General features: G+C 40.1%; 2 protein-coding genes across 3 annotated transcripts in view; one reads left to right on the top strand and one right to left on the bottom strand.

Moving 5' to 3' along the window:
• The window catches only part of plpp4 (phospholipid phosphatase 4), a 242,169-nt gene extending 228,695 nt beyond the window's left edge, over nucleotides 1–13,474 (top strand). Inside the window, exon 7 of the mRNA XM_078412844.1 lies at nucleotides 12,223–13,474. Coding sequence (XP_078268970.1) covers nucleotides 12,223–12,422 — 200 coding nt within the window. The 3' untranslated portion in view covers nucleotides 12,423–13,474. The remainder of the gene's footprint in view (nucleotides 1–12,222) is intronic.
• A 640-nt stretch (nucleotides 13,475–14,114) lies between these two features.
• Nucleotides 14,115–17,984, bottom strand: part of sec23ip (SEC23 interacting protein) — an 87,087-nt gene continuing 83,217 nt past the window's right edge. For both annotated transcript variants that reach the window (XM_078413518.1, XM_078413519.1), the window contains exon 19: nucleotides 14,115–17,956. The gene's annotated coding sequence lies outside the window, so the exon portion shown is untranslated. The remainder of the gene's footprint in view (nucleotides 17,957–17,984) is intronic.

Here is a 17,984-nt window from a genome sequence, read left to right as displayed (position 1 = left end):
CGGTGTAGGAGGCCGCCATTCAGTCCATCCATTTTAGATAGCAATTTTCATAAGCAACTAAAAACTATCCTATTGCCATTTCATTCTCAATGGTCTTTTATCTAGAACTGTCTCCGCCTCAGTGGTTCTCTGTAGCAAGAAAATCTACAAAATTGCACTTTATGACATTGGGAGATTGGTTTACTTTGTAATGCATGAATTTATGGTAAAGGTTTATTGTGGAAGAGTAAGAGTTACTGCTATCATTCACCCTGTGGACCATGTGTGCAGCAAAAAAACTGATGAGTTTCACATTCAGTTATCAAATTGATGTCTCGGGATCCTTAAATTGTACTTCAAAGTCATCAGCTTTAACAAGCTGAAAATGAAACCTCAAACTCTAGGCATGTGGTCCAAGTACTGTGGCCTCCCTGCATGGTGCCAAATGCTTTTGGAAAACTTGAAATGAGCTATTCTATCTGCCCTCTGCACAAATTTGATATTACACATCTTTAATATTACACTTTCAGAAACAGTCATTTGAGAATTCCGACACAATTGAAATTTGTAGCTTCCCTATATTGACTGCTAATTTCAGAACCTTTGGCCTCTGGTGTACCAGCTATGGTGATACCAATTTCAAGGAAATCATTATCCTATCTGGTTTTACATCTGACTCTTGGAATTAAATTTATTATGTATACTGATGATGCATTACCGTCATTACTACTAGGACTGTTTAATAGACCAGTTGCAAAATTGGAGCTCTATTCACTAATCATTCAAGCTTTAAACATTCCAGCTTTCTGTCGTAGAGTGAAAATGAAAGGTCAAAAACTCCACTGAGATCAGATGAGCCCATAAGGGGTAACTGTGGAATAGTATATGTAGCACTCACAGAACTTTCTACTTGCATGGTTTGGGATGGTTAGGAATAAACAGAGCAGCAAAGGAACAACATCAGGAGATCAACCACCATCCTTCAGTCTCTAGTTCAATACTATAAGAGAGGTGAGATTTCTGAAGAAAAAAGAGGGCAAACTGGCAAGATTTGTTTAGTTTAGTTTATTATTGTCATGTGTGCAGAGGCACAGAGGAAGCTTTTGTTTGCTGTGCAGTCAAAGCAAAGATTATACATGAACACAATCAACCCATCCACAGTGCAGATAAAGGATGAAGAAAGTTTGGATGAAGGGAATCATTTACAAAATTAATTTTATAACTGTTAGATAGAAACAGTTTCTTTTCCCTAGACACTTTTTTCTACTTGTCAATTTCCAAACTAACTTTTAAATGGTTCTCTAGATCCTGATCAAATTGACTTTGTAAGCAATTAGGTCCGTATAATTCAAATACCGTTCCCTAATTCATTGATCAGGTTATATCCAATTGTACCTGTACTCTGATGTTTATTAAACCACTCTACTCTCCTTTCTCAGTTGTTCCTAAACTTTGCTGCTATATCTTACTTCACCGCCAGGGAGACTTGACTCTCAACCTTTTCCTTTCTGACCGAAGTTTGCTTTCAGCTTCACGCACCTCACGTTTTCAACCTCTTTAAATTGTTCCACGATATTTGCCCAGTCTTCTGCCTGCTATCACCTTCCACATCAAACACCCCTTTCCAGATGTTCTCTGCATCCTGATGAAAGGTTGGGACCTAAAACCGTTCCCTCCATGGGAGCTGCCGGACCCACTGAGTTATTCCAGCAAATGGTTTGTTACTCCGGATTTCAGCATCTGCAGTTTCTTCCAACACCACACATCTCCCTCTGTCCCTGGCCTCTTATACATCCAGTACCATGCACTCTTCCCTGCACTCCCGCGTTCACTCTCACTCCCCACCCCACTCCTGCCTTTCACTGTGCTGGTTACAGCAGATATGTTTTCTACAGAAGGTTATACATTGCACTCTGGTGTTTACATTCTAAGCTTTCCACCTCCCTCTACTTCCTGTGGCACAGTGGTATAGCTGGTAGGGCTGCTGCCTCACGACGCCAGAGGACAGGTTCAATCCCGACTTTGGGTGCTGTCTGTGTGAAGTTTGAACGTTCTCCCTGTGACCGACCGCATGGGGGGTTTTCCGGGTGGTCTGGCTTCTCCAACATCCAAAAGACATTTGGGTTTGTAGGTTAATTGGCCTCTGTAAAATTGTTCCTAATGTGTAGGAAGTGGAATAACAGAAATACTGTGAACTGGTGATCGATGGTCGACGTGCTCTTGGTGGGTTGAAAGGCCTGTTTCCATGCTGAAAGGCCTGTTTCCATGCTGAATCCCTAAACTAAGCTACTTCTTTCCGGATGGACTTAAAAATAACATCATTTTGATCAAGGTTGTGGTCATTTCTATTTCTCCTAGCTTCTCTGATCCAGTGTGACATTTTAATCATGTTTATTAATTGCTTTTCACTTCATCAAATTTCTTATTTACTTGCTTTAAATCCAAGAAAAATATTAAACTAATGAATATTTGATTTCCCTTCAATTCTCTTAATCTCTTCTTTGTGCATGTGGTTGAATGATATTGAAGCCAAATCATTTAGTATATTGAAGAAAGTGTTGGATGTTTTTGAGAAGTATAAAGGGATTATGGTCATAAAACTGGAACATGGTACTGAATGATGATCAACCATTTCATATTGAAGGGTTAAATGGTCTAGTCCTGTTCTTCTATTTCTAGAGAGCAAATGAAACAGAAAAGCACAGTGATACCTTGAGAAATCAATTGTAAAGCATTTGCAGATGGTATTTACCAATTTTCTTTTGAATCTACATGCATTTGATAAGGTTTATTTACTAACATTGACATAATCCCTGAACAAACATCAGTTTGGAGTTTGCACATTCTCCTTGTAACTGTGTGAGTTTCCTCTAAGTGCGCGGATTTCCTCTCACACCCCGGTTTGTAGGTTAATTGGCCCCTGTAAATTACTCCTAGTATGTTGGGAGTGAATGAGAAAGAATAACGTAGAACTACTGTGAATGAGCGATTGATGGTCGACATTGACCTGCTGGGCCGAAGGGTCTGTTTCCATGCAGTATCTTTAAAAAACTAACTGGTAAGTACAATTGTCCCACTTAGAATGATTACAATCTTATATCGTGTAGGTGCATCGTACGAAAAACTGCATTGTAAGCAGCCAGTTCATTGATCAATAGTACCTGGTCGCTTGGCATGGTTATCAGCGTTTACAAGCTGATAAGGATTTGCTATGGACTTAATCGGAAATATTTGTTCAATGCTTCTGGTTCAGGCTGCTGTGCATGGAATGCAAACACCCTACTCACGGTGTAGGAAGGGAATGCAGATGCTGGTTTAAACTGAACATAGACACAAAAAGCTGGAGTAACTCAGCGGGTTAGGCAGCATCTCTAGAGAAAAGGAGGAGGTGATGTGTCAGGTCGAGACCCTTCTTCAGACTTGCTCACAGTATTGCCATGTGTATGATGCACGACAAAGCAGGTCAGAAGAGATGAAGGCAGAATTATGCTTTAAATGAGCATTTTTGAAAGCTGACAGGCATTTATGAGAACTGATTAGTCAGCAATCAACTTGGGAGTGAGAGCAGCACAGTTGCACAGCCAGTGGAACCCCTGCCTCACAGCAGCAGCGACCTGGATTTGATCTTGACCTCGGGTACTGTCAGTGTGGAGACTCCCTGTGACCATTGTTTTCCTCCCACACCCCCAAGACATATGGGTTGCAGGTGAATTAGCCTCTGTGAATTGACTCTAGTGTATAGGGAATGGATGTGAAAATGAGATAACTGAAGTAGTGTGAACGGGTAATCAACGGTCAGTGTGGACATGGTGAGCCAAAGGGCCTGTTTCCATGCTGCATCTTTCAATCAATTGATATTCCACTAACCTTACTGATACATGATTAATATATTTCATATACTTACATCAAGAACATTTAATAGAGTAGAATAAAGCACCAACCTCAGGTTTGCATTATGTTGACTTCCACCCCTGACCATTAGTCTTTAATTTCCTTGTGATTGAATAATTCTAGATATAAAATTATTTCGTTTAGTTTCGTTTATTTTAGAGAACCAGCGCAGAAACATGCCCTTCGACCCGCGCCGACCAGCGATCCCCACATATTAACACTATCCTACACCCACTGGGGACAATTATTACATTTACCAAGCCAATTAACCTACAAACCTGTATGTCTTTGGAGTGTGGGAGGAAACTGAAGATCTTGGAGGAAACCCACGCAGATCACAGGGGAGAACGTACAAACTCCATACAGACAGCACCCGGCACTGCATTTGCTGTAAGGCAGCAACTTTACTGCAATGCCACTGTGCCTTGGAGATTTCTCCAAACCTTTGATTTTTGAATTATATGCACTTATAGTGAAGATGAACTGGGTTCGTATCCAGGTTTAAGTAGTTTTAACAAATCTAAGACTAGAAGCGACATTGACATTTAATTCTAATTATGTACTTGCATTCAGAAGACACATAACCATTGAACAGGGGAGTTTTTCTGTAATCTCATCTGCAGGAAATCTACATATTGGGGTAAAATATTTTTGCCACATAGAGGTACTCAAATATAAAATTCCAATTGTCAAATTGTTCCAGATCATCACTGACAGCCTACTTAAAAGGTATTGGTTTTAGCATCTGTGTAAGTGTTTGTAAATTATATCAGGTCATCTTTAAGCATTTGATGTATGTCTTGTGTTCGCTTCTCCAAAATGAAAACAAAGTATTGCATCCAAATAGCATGTACATTAAAATCAATTAATGACCCGATATTTTCCGTTAGTTTGCAGAAAAAATCACTCCAAAATATGCACGAGAGCAAAGCCCCCAGCTGATGCTGAACTGGAGGATGCAACATTGTCAGAGATGTTGTTTTACCTGGGCCTGCACTTGCTGGAGTTTAGAAGAATGAGGGGGGATCTCATTGAAAATAATGAAAGGCCTAGATAGAGTGGATGTAGAGAGGATGTTTCCAATAGTGGAAGAGTCGAGATCCAGAGGGCACAGCCTTAAATAAAAGGGCATACCTTTAGAATGGAGATGAGGAGGAATTCCTTAAGAGGGTGGCGAATGTGGAATTCGTAGCTACAGAGGGCTGTGGAGGCCGTCATTGCGTATTTTTAAAGAGGACATTGATAGGTTCTTGATTAGTAAGGGCATCAAAGAACGAGGTAAATGCAGGAGAATGGAGTTGACGGGGAAAAATAGAACAGCCGTGATCAAATAACAGAGCAGATATGATGGGCTGAATGGCCTAAACCTGCTCCCATGTCTTATCGTCTTACAGATGAAAGGTTAAAGTAAGGTTTTGCTTGATCTCTCAAGTGGAGGATAGGAAAGGGGAAAGGGGGACAGCAAAGGTGTCATGTGTGGAGGTTGACAAATTACAGGAACCTAAAACACAGTGTTGGAGGAACTTGGCTGGTCAGGCCGCATCTGGGGAAGGAATGGGCAGAGGATGTTTTGGGTCAGGAGCCTTCTTCAATCTGATTGATTGCTATGATTACAACAATAATGAACCACAAATTAAAATAAGTCATCTTAACAAATTAGCCTTTGACACCAAGTCATACTGTTCAGAAAATCTTTTCAGTATCCACAATGCAAATATAGGAACCTCAGTCCAATCTAGGTACTTGAGAAAGAAGCCAGATGCATACTACACGGCTGACTGAGTAGCAACAGATTGAGGATTGCAATCATCAGCCCTGGTGATTTGCAACATTCCAGGCACACATTGAATAAAATAGTTTTAGTACTCACCAAGGGCAGCACAGTGGTGCAAGGACAACACAGTAACACAAGGGAGGCACAGTGGTACAGCTGCTGCCTCACAGCGCCAGAGACCCAGGTTCCATGCTGACCTCTGTGAGGAATTTGCACGATCTCCCTGCATCTGCGTGGGATTCCTCTGGGTGCTGTGGTTTCCTCCCACATCCCAAAACAGTGAGGATTTGTAGGTTAATTGTAAATTGCCCAAAGTGTAGGGGGAGCAGATGCAAGAGTGGGATAACATAGGATTAGCGTGAATGAGTCGGCATGGACCCGGTGGGCCGAAAGACATTTCCATGCTGTATCTCTAAACTAAACTCACTCCATATGAATGAAGGAGGGGAAAATGGAACAAGTATTAAAGTATTTCTTTAAAAGGTTCTGAGAATATTGATCAAAATGCTTACTGTTGGAACATAATCCCTGTAAAAAATCAAGCACTTCCATACAAGACTTAACTCATTATAAAGATCAACCTCTCAACATTGCTGTGGGCTGATAGGCAGTGTGACACATGGCTAGAGCAGCAAGTACAGACCTTTACTATAAACCAAATCTATTTTTTAATTAGTGACACATTGATGCTTGTACAAGAATGTACGACTTTTTAATCTTTTATAGCTGTCACACCAATCAATACCATTTTGCTGAAGCTGGGGATCACTAATGACAAATGTAGTTTGTGTAGGTCTGCTGAATTAATTGGATGTTGCGACAATTATTATTTTAAAAACACTATGCCACAATGATCTAAATAAAATCCTTTTGTGCATACATTTTTAAAAATTGCACATGCACAGAACGTTTCATAAGTTCACCTGGAAGTGATTGCTTAAATTCTAAAATTTCCTCTGAATTGCAATGTTAAATGACAACAAGCTTAATAGCAAGGTGTTTCTCTCTTCAAAAAATTCTCGTTTTTAATGTTCACTGAAGATGTCCAGGCTAAAAATGTGCTGCTTCAGTTTAGATCCATATAGCATAGAAGCAGGCCGTTTGGTCCACCATGTTCATGCCAACCAGTGTTAAGACATTTTTATTCATCCCATCTTTATTCATCCAATCTTCCAGCACATGAATGCTTACTGGTGAATGGTGTACAAGCACACCCAGGTCTTGTTGCACCTCCCCTTCTCCTAATCTGGCACTATTCAGATAATAATCTGCCTTCCTGTTCTTGCCACCAAAGTGGATAACCTCACATTTATCCACATTATACTGCATCTGCCATGCTTCTGCCCACTCACCCAACCTATCCAAGTCACCCAGCAGCTCAGCGCATCCTCCTAGCCGCTCACACTGCCACCTAGCTTTGTGTCATCCGCAAATTTAGAGATGTTACATTTAATTCCCTCGTCTAAATCGTTAATTTATATTGTAAACAAGTGGGGTCCCAGCACCGAGCCTTGTGGCACCCCACTAGTCACTGCCTGCCATTCTGAAAAGGACCCGCTAATTCCTACTCTTTGTTTCCTGTCTGCCAACCAGTTCTCTATTCCCTGTCAATACCCTACCCCCAATACCATGTGCTCTAATTTTGCACACTGATCTCATGTGTGGGACCTTGTCAAAGGCTTTTTGAAAGTCCAGATACACCACATCCACTGGTTCTCCCTTATCCATTCTACTTGTTACATCCTCAAAAAATTCCAAAAGATTAGTCAAGCATGATTTCCCTTTCATAAATCCATGCTGACTTTGACCGATCCCATCACTGGTTTCCAAATGCGCTGCTATAACATCTTTAATAATCGACTCCAGCATCTTTCCCAATAACGATGTAAGGCTAACTGGTCTATAATTCCCCGTTTTCTCTCTCCCTCATTTCACAAAAAGTGTAGTTACATTGGATCAGTTCCTGTGGACTGGAGGGTAGCCAGAGTCTATATATAGAACATTGGAAAATGATCACCAATGCATTCACGATTTCTAGGGCCACCACCTTGAGTACTCTGGGATGCAGACCATCAGGCCCTGGGATTTATCTGCCTTCAGTCCCAACCGTTTACATAACACCATTTTCTGACTAATGTGGATTCCCTTCAGTTCCTCCCTCCCACTTGATCCTCGCTCCCCTAGTATTTCCGGGAGATTGGTTCTGTCTTCACTAAGGAAGACGGAACCAAAATACTTGTTTAACTGTTCTGCCATTTCCTTGTTTCCCATTATAAATTCACCTGTCTCTGACTGTAAGGGACCTACATTCGTCTTCACTAATCTTTTCCTTTTTACATTCCCAAAGAAACTTTTAGTCAGTTTTTATATTCCCCGCAAGCTTTCATTCATGCCCCTTTTCCCCCCTCTTAATTAACCCCTTTGTCCTCCTCTGTTGAGTTCCCAATTTCTCCCAGTCCTCTGGTTTGCCGTTTCTTCTGGCCAATTTATATGCCTCTTCCTTGGTCTTAACACTATCCTTGACTTCCCTCATCAGCCACGGTTGGCCGCCTACCCAGTTTTATTTTTTCGCCAGACAGGGATGAACAATTTCTGGAGTTCAAATCTTTGCCATTGCATCTCCACTGTCAACCCTTTAAGTATAATTTGCCAGTCTATCCTAGCCAATTCCCATCTCATACGTTCAAAGTCTCCTTTATTCAAGTTCAGGACCCTAGTCTCTGAATTAACTGTGTCACTCTCCATTCTAATGCAGAATTCCACCATGCTATGTTCACTATTGCATAAGGCACTTTGCACAAGAAGATCGCTAACTAATCCTTCCTCATTACACAATATCCAGTCCAGGATAGCCTGTCTTCTAGTCAGTTCCTCAACACATTGGTTTAAATACCCATCTCGTATACATTCCAGGAAATGGGGAGATGGGGACAACTCCATTCAAGATGGGGACATACATCTAACCCCCTCACCCTAAACACAGGATCCCCCCCCCCCAGGGTTTCGTTTTTTTTCTATTCTGTTTTGTAGTTTTAGCACATTCCGCAGGCATTGCCAATTTCATTTCACTGCACATCTTGTATATGTATGTGACAAATAAAGTTGACTTGACTTGACTTGACCCTCCTCAGCACTGTTACCAATTTTGTTGGCCCAATCTATATGTAGATTAAAGTCACCCATGATAACTGCTGAACCTTTGCTACATTCATCCCTAATTTGCTGCTTGATGCTATCCCCACCCTCCCTACTGCTGTTTGGTGGTCTGCATACAACTCCAACAAGCGTTTTCTGCCCATGGCTATTTCGCAGTTCTACCCAAACCGATTCTACAGCATCCAAGCTAATGTCTCTCCTTGCTATTGTATTAATCTCCTCTTTAACCAGCAATGCCACCCCACTTCCTCTTCCTTTCAGTCTATCCTTCCTGAATATCGAATACCCCTGCATGTTTAGCTCCCAACCTTGGTCACCCTGGAGCCATGTCTCTGTAATTCCAACTATATCATTTACCTTAACTACTAACTGCACGTTCAATTCATTCACCTTACTTTGCATGCTCCTTGCATTAAGACACAAAGCTTTCAGGTTACTTTAAAAAAAATCTCCCTTCTACCTTTTGCTTCTGTCCTCCTTTTATGTCCCTCTTTGTCTCCTTGCATTGGGTTCCGCCCCGTCCTGTTAGTTTAAACGTGTCCTTTCCCACACTCTCTATTCCAGTTAGCTGCACGGATACACTTCCATGTTGTTGACTCTCCCCCACCCCCCCACTGTTTTGTTTAAACCTACCCGTGCAACACTAGCAAACCTGCCTGCCCGAATGTCGGGTCCCTTCCAATTAGGGTGCAACCCGTTCCTTTTGTACAGGTCACCCCTACCCCAGAAGAGATTCCAGTGATCTAGAAATCCAAATCCCTGCCCCCTGCACCAACTCCTCAGCCACACATTCAGATCCCCTATCTCCCTGTTCCGACCCTCACTAGCACGAGGTACAGGAAGCAACCCAGAGATAGCCTCCCCGGAAGTCGTGCATTTCAGCCTCCTGCCTATTCTCTTTACTCACGCTGCAGAACCTCCTTCCTCTTCTTACCCACGTCATTTGTGCCTACATGCACACTACCATGCACAACTACTTCCAGCTGCTCCCCTTCCCTCTCGATGATGTTCTGAAGTCGGTCTGAGGCGTGTTGGACCCTGGCACCAGCGAGGCAACACACCATCCTTGAGTCTCGCCTGTCACCTCAGAATCTCCTGTCCACACTTCGGACAATGGAGTCACCCACCACTATGGCTCTGCCTGAGGTCGGTCTCGCCGGTCGATTCTCAGCACTAGGATTTGAATCAGACCTGTCCACTGCTCGGACTGGAAGCGTCGTCTACCCCGACAGCTCCCAATAGGGTGTGCCTGTTCGCAAGAGGTACTTCCACCGAGGTCTCCTGCACTCGCTTCATCCCCTTTCTTTCCCTCTCTACCCGTCGCACCTCCTGCACTCTTGGAGTGGCGACCTGACTGTAGGTCCTGTCCAGGAAGCTTTCGTCATCCCAGATGGATCGCAGGTCATCCAACTGCTGCTCCAGTTTCCTAACTCGGTCCTTGAGGAGCTGCATCTGGACACAGTTCCCACAGGAGTAGTGGTCAGTAACACCAGCAGTGCCCCCGACTTCCCAAATCCTGCAACAAATGCACTGCAATAACATTCCTGCCATCACAAGTTTACACATTTAAATTAAATTAAACACACAACTGATTCAAGTGTAGCCTCCTTGCCTCAGCCTCCTCACTGAAGACTCGCACTTTACCTCACCAAGGCACCCCAACAGGCCACTCCCCTAGACCTGAACGTAATTTTATCTAATCAAGTCAACTATCCACACAATATTGCATCCGCTGCTCTAGATGTCAACTCATTTACATCGGTGAAACCAAGCGCAGGCTCGGCGATCGCTTCGCTGAACACCTGCGCTCGGTCCGCATTAACAAAACTGATCTCCCGGTGGCCGAGCACTTCAACTCCCCCTCCCATTCCCAGTCTGACCTTTCTGTCATGGGCCTCCTCCAGGGCCATAGTGAGGCCCACCCGAAATTGGAGGAACAGCACCTCATATTTCGCCTGGGCAGTTTGCAGCCCAGCGGTATGAACGTCGACTTCTCCAACTTTAGATAGTCCCTCTGTCCCTCCCTTCCCCTCCCCCTTCCCAGATCTCCCTCTATCTTCCTGTCTCCACCTATATCCTTCCTTTGTCCCGCCCCCCTGACATCAGTCTGAAGAAGGGTCTCGACCCGAAACGTCACCCATTCCTTCTCTCCCGAGATGCTGCCTGACCTGCTGAGTTACTCCAGCATTTTGTGAATACATCCACACAACTAATCAGGATGTCTCAACCAATCCACTCACTCGCTAGGCTGGCTGCTGTTCCTCTGCGACCTTCAAGGTAATTGCCCCGGGCTGACACTTGGACCCCTTTTTAAATCTCCCGAACTTTATTCACCTCTGAGAAAGCCTTCCTTCAGCCAATCCACCCTTGACAATTTGAGTTTCAGAAATCCTCCTCAGTCATTGGATCAAAGCCCACAGCAGGCGAGAACCTCTAAGTGGTATCTGAGTAGCTTTTGTAATTTTAGTTTAGTTTAATGTCAAGTGTGCCAAGGTACAATGAAAAGCTTTTTGTTGTAAGTTATTCAGTCAGCAGAAAGACTATACCGGAATCAGAATAGCCTTTATTGTCATCCAAAAAAAACAAGTCTTTTGGACGAAATTCCATTACCCACAGTCCAACAATAAGAAGCAATAAAAATAAAGCAATAACACACACAATCACATACATTATTACAATCAAGAGTCCACAGTGTACAGATAGAGGAGGTTAAGAAGAATCTCTAAACTAAATTAAAGAGCATAGTTAGAGTAAGAAATGTTGCTGTTGGGAATAGTTTAAAGGAGAGGAGCGTTGGAATGAATGATTGCAAATCCGTTTCTGGGACCAGCACACACAGAGGCGTCAACAGCAGCAGTATATCCACTCCTAAATGTTTTCTTGTGAGAAGAGGTGGTTAGATAAAATACCAGCCACCGGAGGTACAAGTCATTTACATTTATCTGGATTTGAGATGCTTTAATTTTTTTATCATTTAATTATTTTTTAAGAGCTTGGTTAAAGAGCATGCTTAAATCTTAACATAATTGGAACGTTTTGAACATCACAAAACATGTTCCTGCCTGAATGAGCCAGGCCTGATGATTTTCTGAAATAAAGACAAAATGCTGGATACAATCGGGTCAAGCAGCATTTCAGAGCAAAACAGTTAATATTCTAGATCCGAGACTCTGTCAGAGCTGGGAATGAGAGAAAATAGATTAATTTTCAGGGGCAGACAGAAGGGTTAAACAAAGGAAATATCTCTGTTAAGGTGTGAACAAATGAGTTACAGTAACAGTTGAAGCAGCATTTTGAACTAGAAATTTGATTTTTGTTTATGTAGTGTGAGGTAAGATGGTGGGACATCCTTTTGATTTTCATTTAATGTATTTTTTCTACTTATTCCAAACTTACCTTTCGAAAATGTTTTTATATCACAGATGCACTGGTGGGTGCCTTGATTGGCATCATCTTTGCCTACCTTGCCTACAGACAACATTATCCGTCGCTGAGTCACATTGAATGCCACAAGCCACATGTCTGCCTTGTGGTTCAGGTATCGGCTGATCAGGAAGAAGTGCCCATTCCAGAGAAAATTACCAGCCTGGCTTTAGAGGGAGTAAATGAAGGTCCTGTATGACTAGCAAACTTCTTACATGGACAATTATCTCTCCTTACATTCCACATAAATCAAAACAAAATCTACTTAAGATCCATTCCATAACAATCTCATGTACTTCCGACCTTCATGTGTCCAAAGGAAAGCAAACTGATCAACAAATAATTTTGCTTTCAACATAATTGCATTCGTTGATGCCATGAGAAAAAAAATATTTTTAAAATGGTAATCAAATATTAAACGTGTGTAAATGGCATTGTTCATTAAATGCACAAGACATCAAAAAAATTAATACAATGAGTGCAAGATTGAAGCAACAAAGATGTTTGCACAATATTGAAAGAAAATGCATTAGTTCTATATAATTACAATATTGACTAGTATGAAGAGATCATGGATAATTCTTTGATTAATAAGTAATTAAAAACTTTGATGAATGCTGTGAAATTAATATTGTGAAACAATTATACAGGTTGCAGTGAAGATGTAATTACCAATGTTAAGCAATGACATTCAGGAATGATCTGAATAAATGTATTGAAATTTCATTTTTCTATGCTCACGTTATGTGGCATTATTCATTAAAACTGATGTTATTTAAATCCGTTTTTTTGCATTGAGCATGTCTTAGTAAGCCATATTAAATATGTATTCATACTTTACCTAATAGCCTTGCACCACTGAGATTGATATTACTTAGACTTTTACCTTTTGAACTCAGCAAAGTCTACTTTTCAACTAGTTGGTTCTGGGTTCTGAGATTGACCTTCAAATATATGATAATATATTTAATTTGCAAAATATTCTTTGAACTGGTGCACATCAGTGTATTTGTCTTCTCTGATTGGTTATTACTTTGCCATCAGCATTCCCAAATCTGGCAGATTCATTGTTTCTTGCTGCTATCAAAAATCAAATCTAATTACATTATGATCACTAGTCAAATTTGTTCAAGCACTTCTAATGCTTTCTCGACCATCTCAGCACCACAGCAAAGTTGTGTAGGATAATTTTGAAGTATCACTCCTTTCATCAAACTGCAATATTCGTGTTCTTTTCTTCTCACATTTCTACAGTCACAATTTTAATCTTATCACATTTTTACCTTGGCATTAAAAAAATAGATACAAGGAAATGTAGATGTTAGTTTACAAAAAGAGACAACAAGCTTAATACAAATCAGCAGGGCAGGAAGCATCTCTGGAAAACATGTATAGGTGATGTTTTGGGACAGGATCCTTCAGAATGATTGTGGTGAGGAGTTAGGGGAGAACACTGGAAGAGAGGAGGGGCAGGGCAAGGCCTGGCTAGTGATACAGGGGAGGAGGGTTTTTGATACGCAGATGGTTAGACAAAGGCTGGAGATCAAAAGACAAAAAGTGTGAGATAAAAATAGATCTACGAATTGTGAAGCCAGAGGAAGGAATATAAGTGGAAAGGGAAAGATCCTCTGACAGGATCCCCAACCAGAACTCTGCACACTTGATTTAGCGAAATGTATCTCGACTATCATTATCAGTCAGAACTGTGCAGTATTTGCATTTTTCCTTCTTATCCTTGCAATCTTGAAAATAAAGTTGAAGCTTAGCAATTAACTGAATAGTGAAACAAACTAACACAATTTACATTTAAAATGACTTCAAATATGTTTGACATTTTTCAAACGATCAAAACAATTCAAAGCACAAAAGGAGGCATGAGAGAAATAATGTTTATTGTATAACAGCAATAAATTACACCAGAGGTTGCCAACAGAAGTTACGCAATGTTTTTGTTTAAACAATAAATTTGGTAATGGTGATCATTAAACTACCAGATTGTTGTAAAAATTGTCTGGCATCAGTGACATCATTAAGGAAAGGTATCTGCTACCCTTAGCTGGTCTCCAGTTGGTCACATGCGATTGATTTCACACATAGGAACATGAATTTGATACATCAGATGGATCCATTGGAGAGTTGCTCAAGAGACCAATAAATTATCATGTAATAAAATCACATCTTTCAGCCGATGGCTTGACTCCTCCAACATAATTCCTACTGACAGATCCCAGGGTGGCAGCATATTGATAAGAGAGAAGGCAGCTGACCCTGGAAGACCTCAGCATCAACTATGGAAGCAAGTGGAGGCTTATAAGTGAGGAAATGATTTAGTTCCTTTCCCAACTTCTCAAGATGATTAAATAGTTCATGCCTGAATGCAGTAAAATCTGAACATTTATAAATGATCTGATAACAGGGATAAGTAAGCAATACAATCCAGGAATAATCCATCAGTTTATATGATACTCCAATTTATTTATAATTGTCTTTTTGTTGTTGATTGTTAAACTCCACTCCAGCAGCATTATGAAACTACTCTAACTACAAGGTGGCTCACTCCTGTCTTACAAAGCAAAAAAGGGATAGGCATTAAAATCTTCTCTCGCTCACATCCAAATACAAGACATTGTTTTAAAAAAAAAGCCAAGGTGACCACACACATCCATCCCCCTTTTTCAGGTTTCAATTCATGTTCTAACCTTTTCTTCAAAATTGACTTTTTTTGGTGCAAAGTTGTTGGTAAGAAAATGCTTATGAAGTCCCCTGTAACACAATATTCATGGCATGTAATTCACTTCTTCGTTAGTCATGTTGTGCAGAATAGTTTTTCAAAGAAAATACATTAGGTAATCAAGTTAATTTCATTTCAAGATAAACTAAAACCATTTTATTGAAATAATGAGCATGAGATTCTCAAATCTAAAAACAATCAATTAGATTGCCCATTTGGTATTTAATAGCGAGAAAAATCAAAGAGAAATATGTGGGGAATAATTCTAAATATATATATATATATAATATATATATATATATATAATATATATATATATGTATATATAATATATATATATACAGAAAGTAACAATTGAGATAATTACAGTGGACTCAAGATTACATCCAAATGTAGTACTTTTTGGGGCAAAACATACCTAGGGGATTATATTTTGTAAATCTCTGACTCTTCACTGGGGTCATTAAATTGAAGACTAAGCCCAAAGGCAAAGCAGTAGCAATGGGATTTTGCATTGCAGTGGCGACGTTACAATCAATATCAGTAATATCAATATGTTGGCTGAAAATACATCAACACAGCACAACAAAGAGAAAGTACTATCCGTGTAAGCCGAAGAGTACTCTTTTAATATTTCAAAAACCTCATGGCAAATAATGGCAGCGCTAGCGTAGTGGAATTTACCTGTAGAAATATGGCATAATGGTTGAAGTTGGCTCCAGAGCTGGCAGTTCTGAGCAAAATTATTAACCTGTATACTAAATGTGTAAAGGAATTCAGCAATGCTATAGAATGACAAACTTTAAAATTGAAACCTGAGCTATTATTATCAGTTGAAATATTGTAGATTAATCAATTTATTAGTAAACGCTAAGAAAATATTTAGTTACAATGACAGCAGATGGTATTTTATTTAGTTACTTAATGCCAATTTGAAACTGGAAAATCTTTGAGGGGATTTACATCCAATTTGATTAAAACTGAAGTCCTATTAAGCAAATCACTACCTTTTAAGAGTGTGAATCGTCATGCTAAAATTTCAACTTTATAATGCATGTATAAGATAAATCAGACTGATAGCTTTAAAGAATGTTACAACAACAATTAGCCAGAAGTGGCCAAGCAGCGCAGGTTGCAAGAAACTCCACAAGGCCATTTATCCGATTGCAAAGCTTTGCTGATTTCTCCCATTTTCCTTTTTTTTTAAATCTACAATTATAAGCCATTATTCACCATTTTCTCAGAATTTGCAAATGGTGATAAATGGAGATGTATTCAGAATACCTCAACGCCAAATTTCCAGATGCCTGCCTTTGGGCTTAAACCAAGGGGAGAGAAACGTAAATGTGCAGGAAAATATATGAGCATGTCAAAAATAATTGGCTGTTGTCTGCCTCCTCATGCAGAACCACACTTTGTTTCCTAGTTTCAAATGTGTAATAGATAAATATAAAGTGAAAAAATATAGAAATTTCTGCAAAGTTCAGCAAGAAAAGTAATTGATTGCATGTGTTTCTCTGCACTGATGCTTTCTGACCCGACTATATCCAGAAATTACGTCAATTTTAGAATTCTAGCATCTGCAGTATTTTGCTTTTATACAAAGTGAAATTATATCTAACAGAAGACATGAAGAACAGTGTGACTGATTGTCCAAAGCCAAATTTTCTCCATAAATATGGAAAAATTACATTCAATCTGAACATCTATCTGCAAGGCTTTGTTACACTAGCAGCATGTGACCAGCACAGGCAGAGAAAACAACAAACTTTAGATGGTCAGTCTGGAGGAAGAGGAAGTTTATGACCATTTCCTCAATGCTTCTGGAATTTATTTTGTTTGGTGCTGGTCTATATTCCCTATGCAATAAAGTAAAACAAGCTTAATCATACAATAAAGAATAATATATTCTGTCTGCCCGGGTGCAATAAATAACAAAACTTCATCAATGATCTTCATAGCATTGATTAGAAAATATGCTCTTTTATTTAATGTTAACTAGATGCATTTCTACCACCAGTAAAAGCCTGTTTTGTTACTGGTCTCATATAACATTTCTGAAATGGAAAAAAGAGCCCAACGTCATCAGCACCAATGTGAGGGATGTGTTTTTTTGGACGTGATGGATGCTGAACATCAAGCTGAAGTTCATTGCTGCCCGAGCAGTCCGATGGTGAGGATGAACTCACACTCGTCAGACTAACACTTCGCTACAATTTTGCAGTGATATAGTGCACTCTCCAAATAAAGCCTGGGGTGCAATAGAAAAGGGTGCAAATCAGGAGAATGTTTAGTGGGAGTGGTGGGGAGGGAGGGTAAAGAGATAGCAGCATGTATTGTTTATAGTTTGGCAAGAATCAAATTAATTTCATTGCGCAGAATCTCATTCTTGCAGGCAAGCAGTGTGATGCAGGAGGTGTGCTGTGTGAATTAATATGGTGCAATCAATTTGGACATTTATAATATTTACTCTGGAATTTCGAAAATATTTAATAGAAACTAAAATATTCCACAAAGTTAACACAAATATAGTTTTAAAAATGCACTACATTTGGCAGGTGCACATTGTAAATCCTAATCATTCATTTGTCTGAAGCAAATCACTGCAGATTGAATGAGCCAACCTCTACAATGGATGGAATGAGTTATCAGGGAATAGAGGGGATAACATTTGTTTCATCAGTTCCACCAGATAGGCAAATATTCTGAAAACAACATTAAAGTTATTCCAGGAGGCTAACGAATAGCAACAACTCAGAATGGAAGCTTTCTCAAAAGATAGTTGCATTCCCTCATTAACACAATATTCTTCTGAACTGGTGAGAATGAAATCAAATGATATTTTAAAAGGAAAACGTTTGTTTATAGTCCGTTGCTTTGTATTGTAGAATAAATGCAGGCTGCATAAATACTATTGTCCGAATAAAAGATATGACTACAGATTTCAATCGAGGATCTAAAATCACATTGTGTTCGACAGAGCTGGTGGCACTTCGGATGACCTGCCAAAGAAAAGAATTAAAAGTATTT

Source organism: Rhinoraja longicauda, chromosome 16 (assembly GCF_053455715.1).
Source record: "Rhinoraja longicauda isolate Sanriku21f chromosome 16, sRhiLon1.1, whole genome shotgun sequence".
NCBI classification, from domain to species: Eukaryota; Metazoa; Chordata; class Chondrichthyes; order Rajiformes; family Arhynchobatidae; genus Rhinoraja; species Rhinoraja longicauda.
Note: the sequence above shows the minus strand (reverse complement) of the source record. Positions and strands in the feature narration are given on the sequence as shown.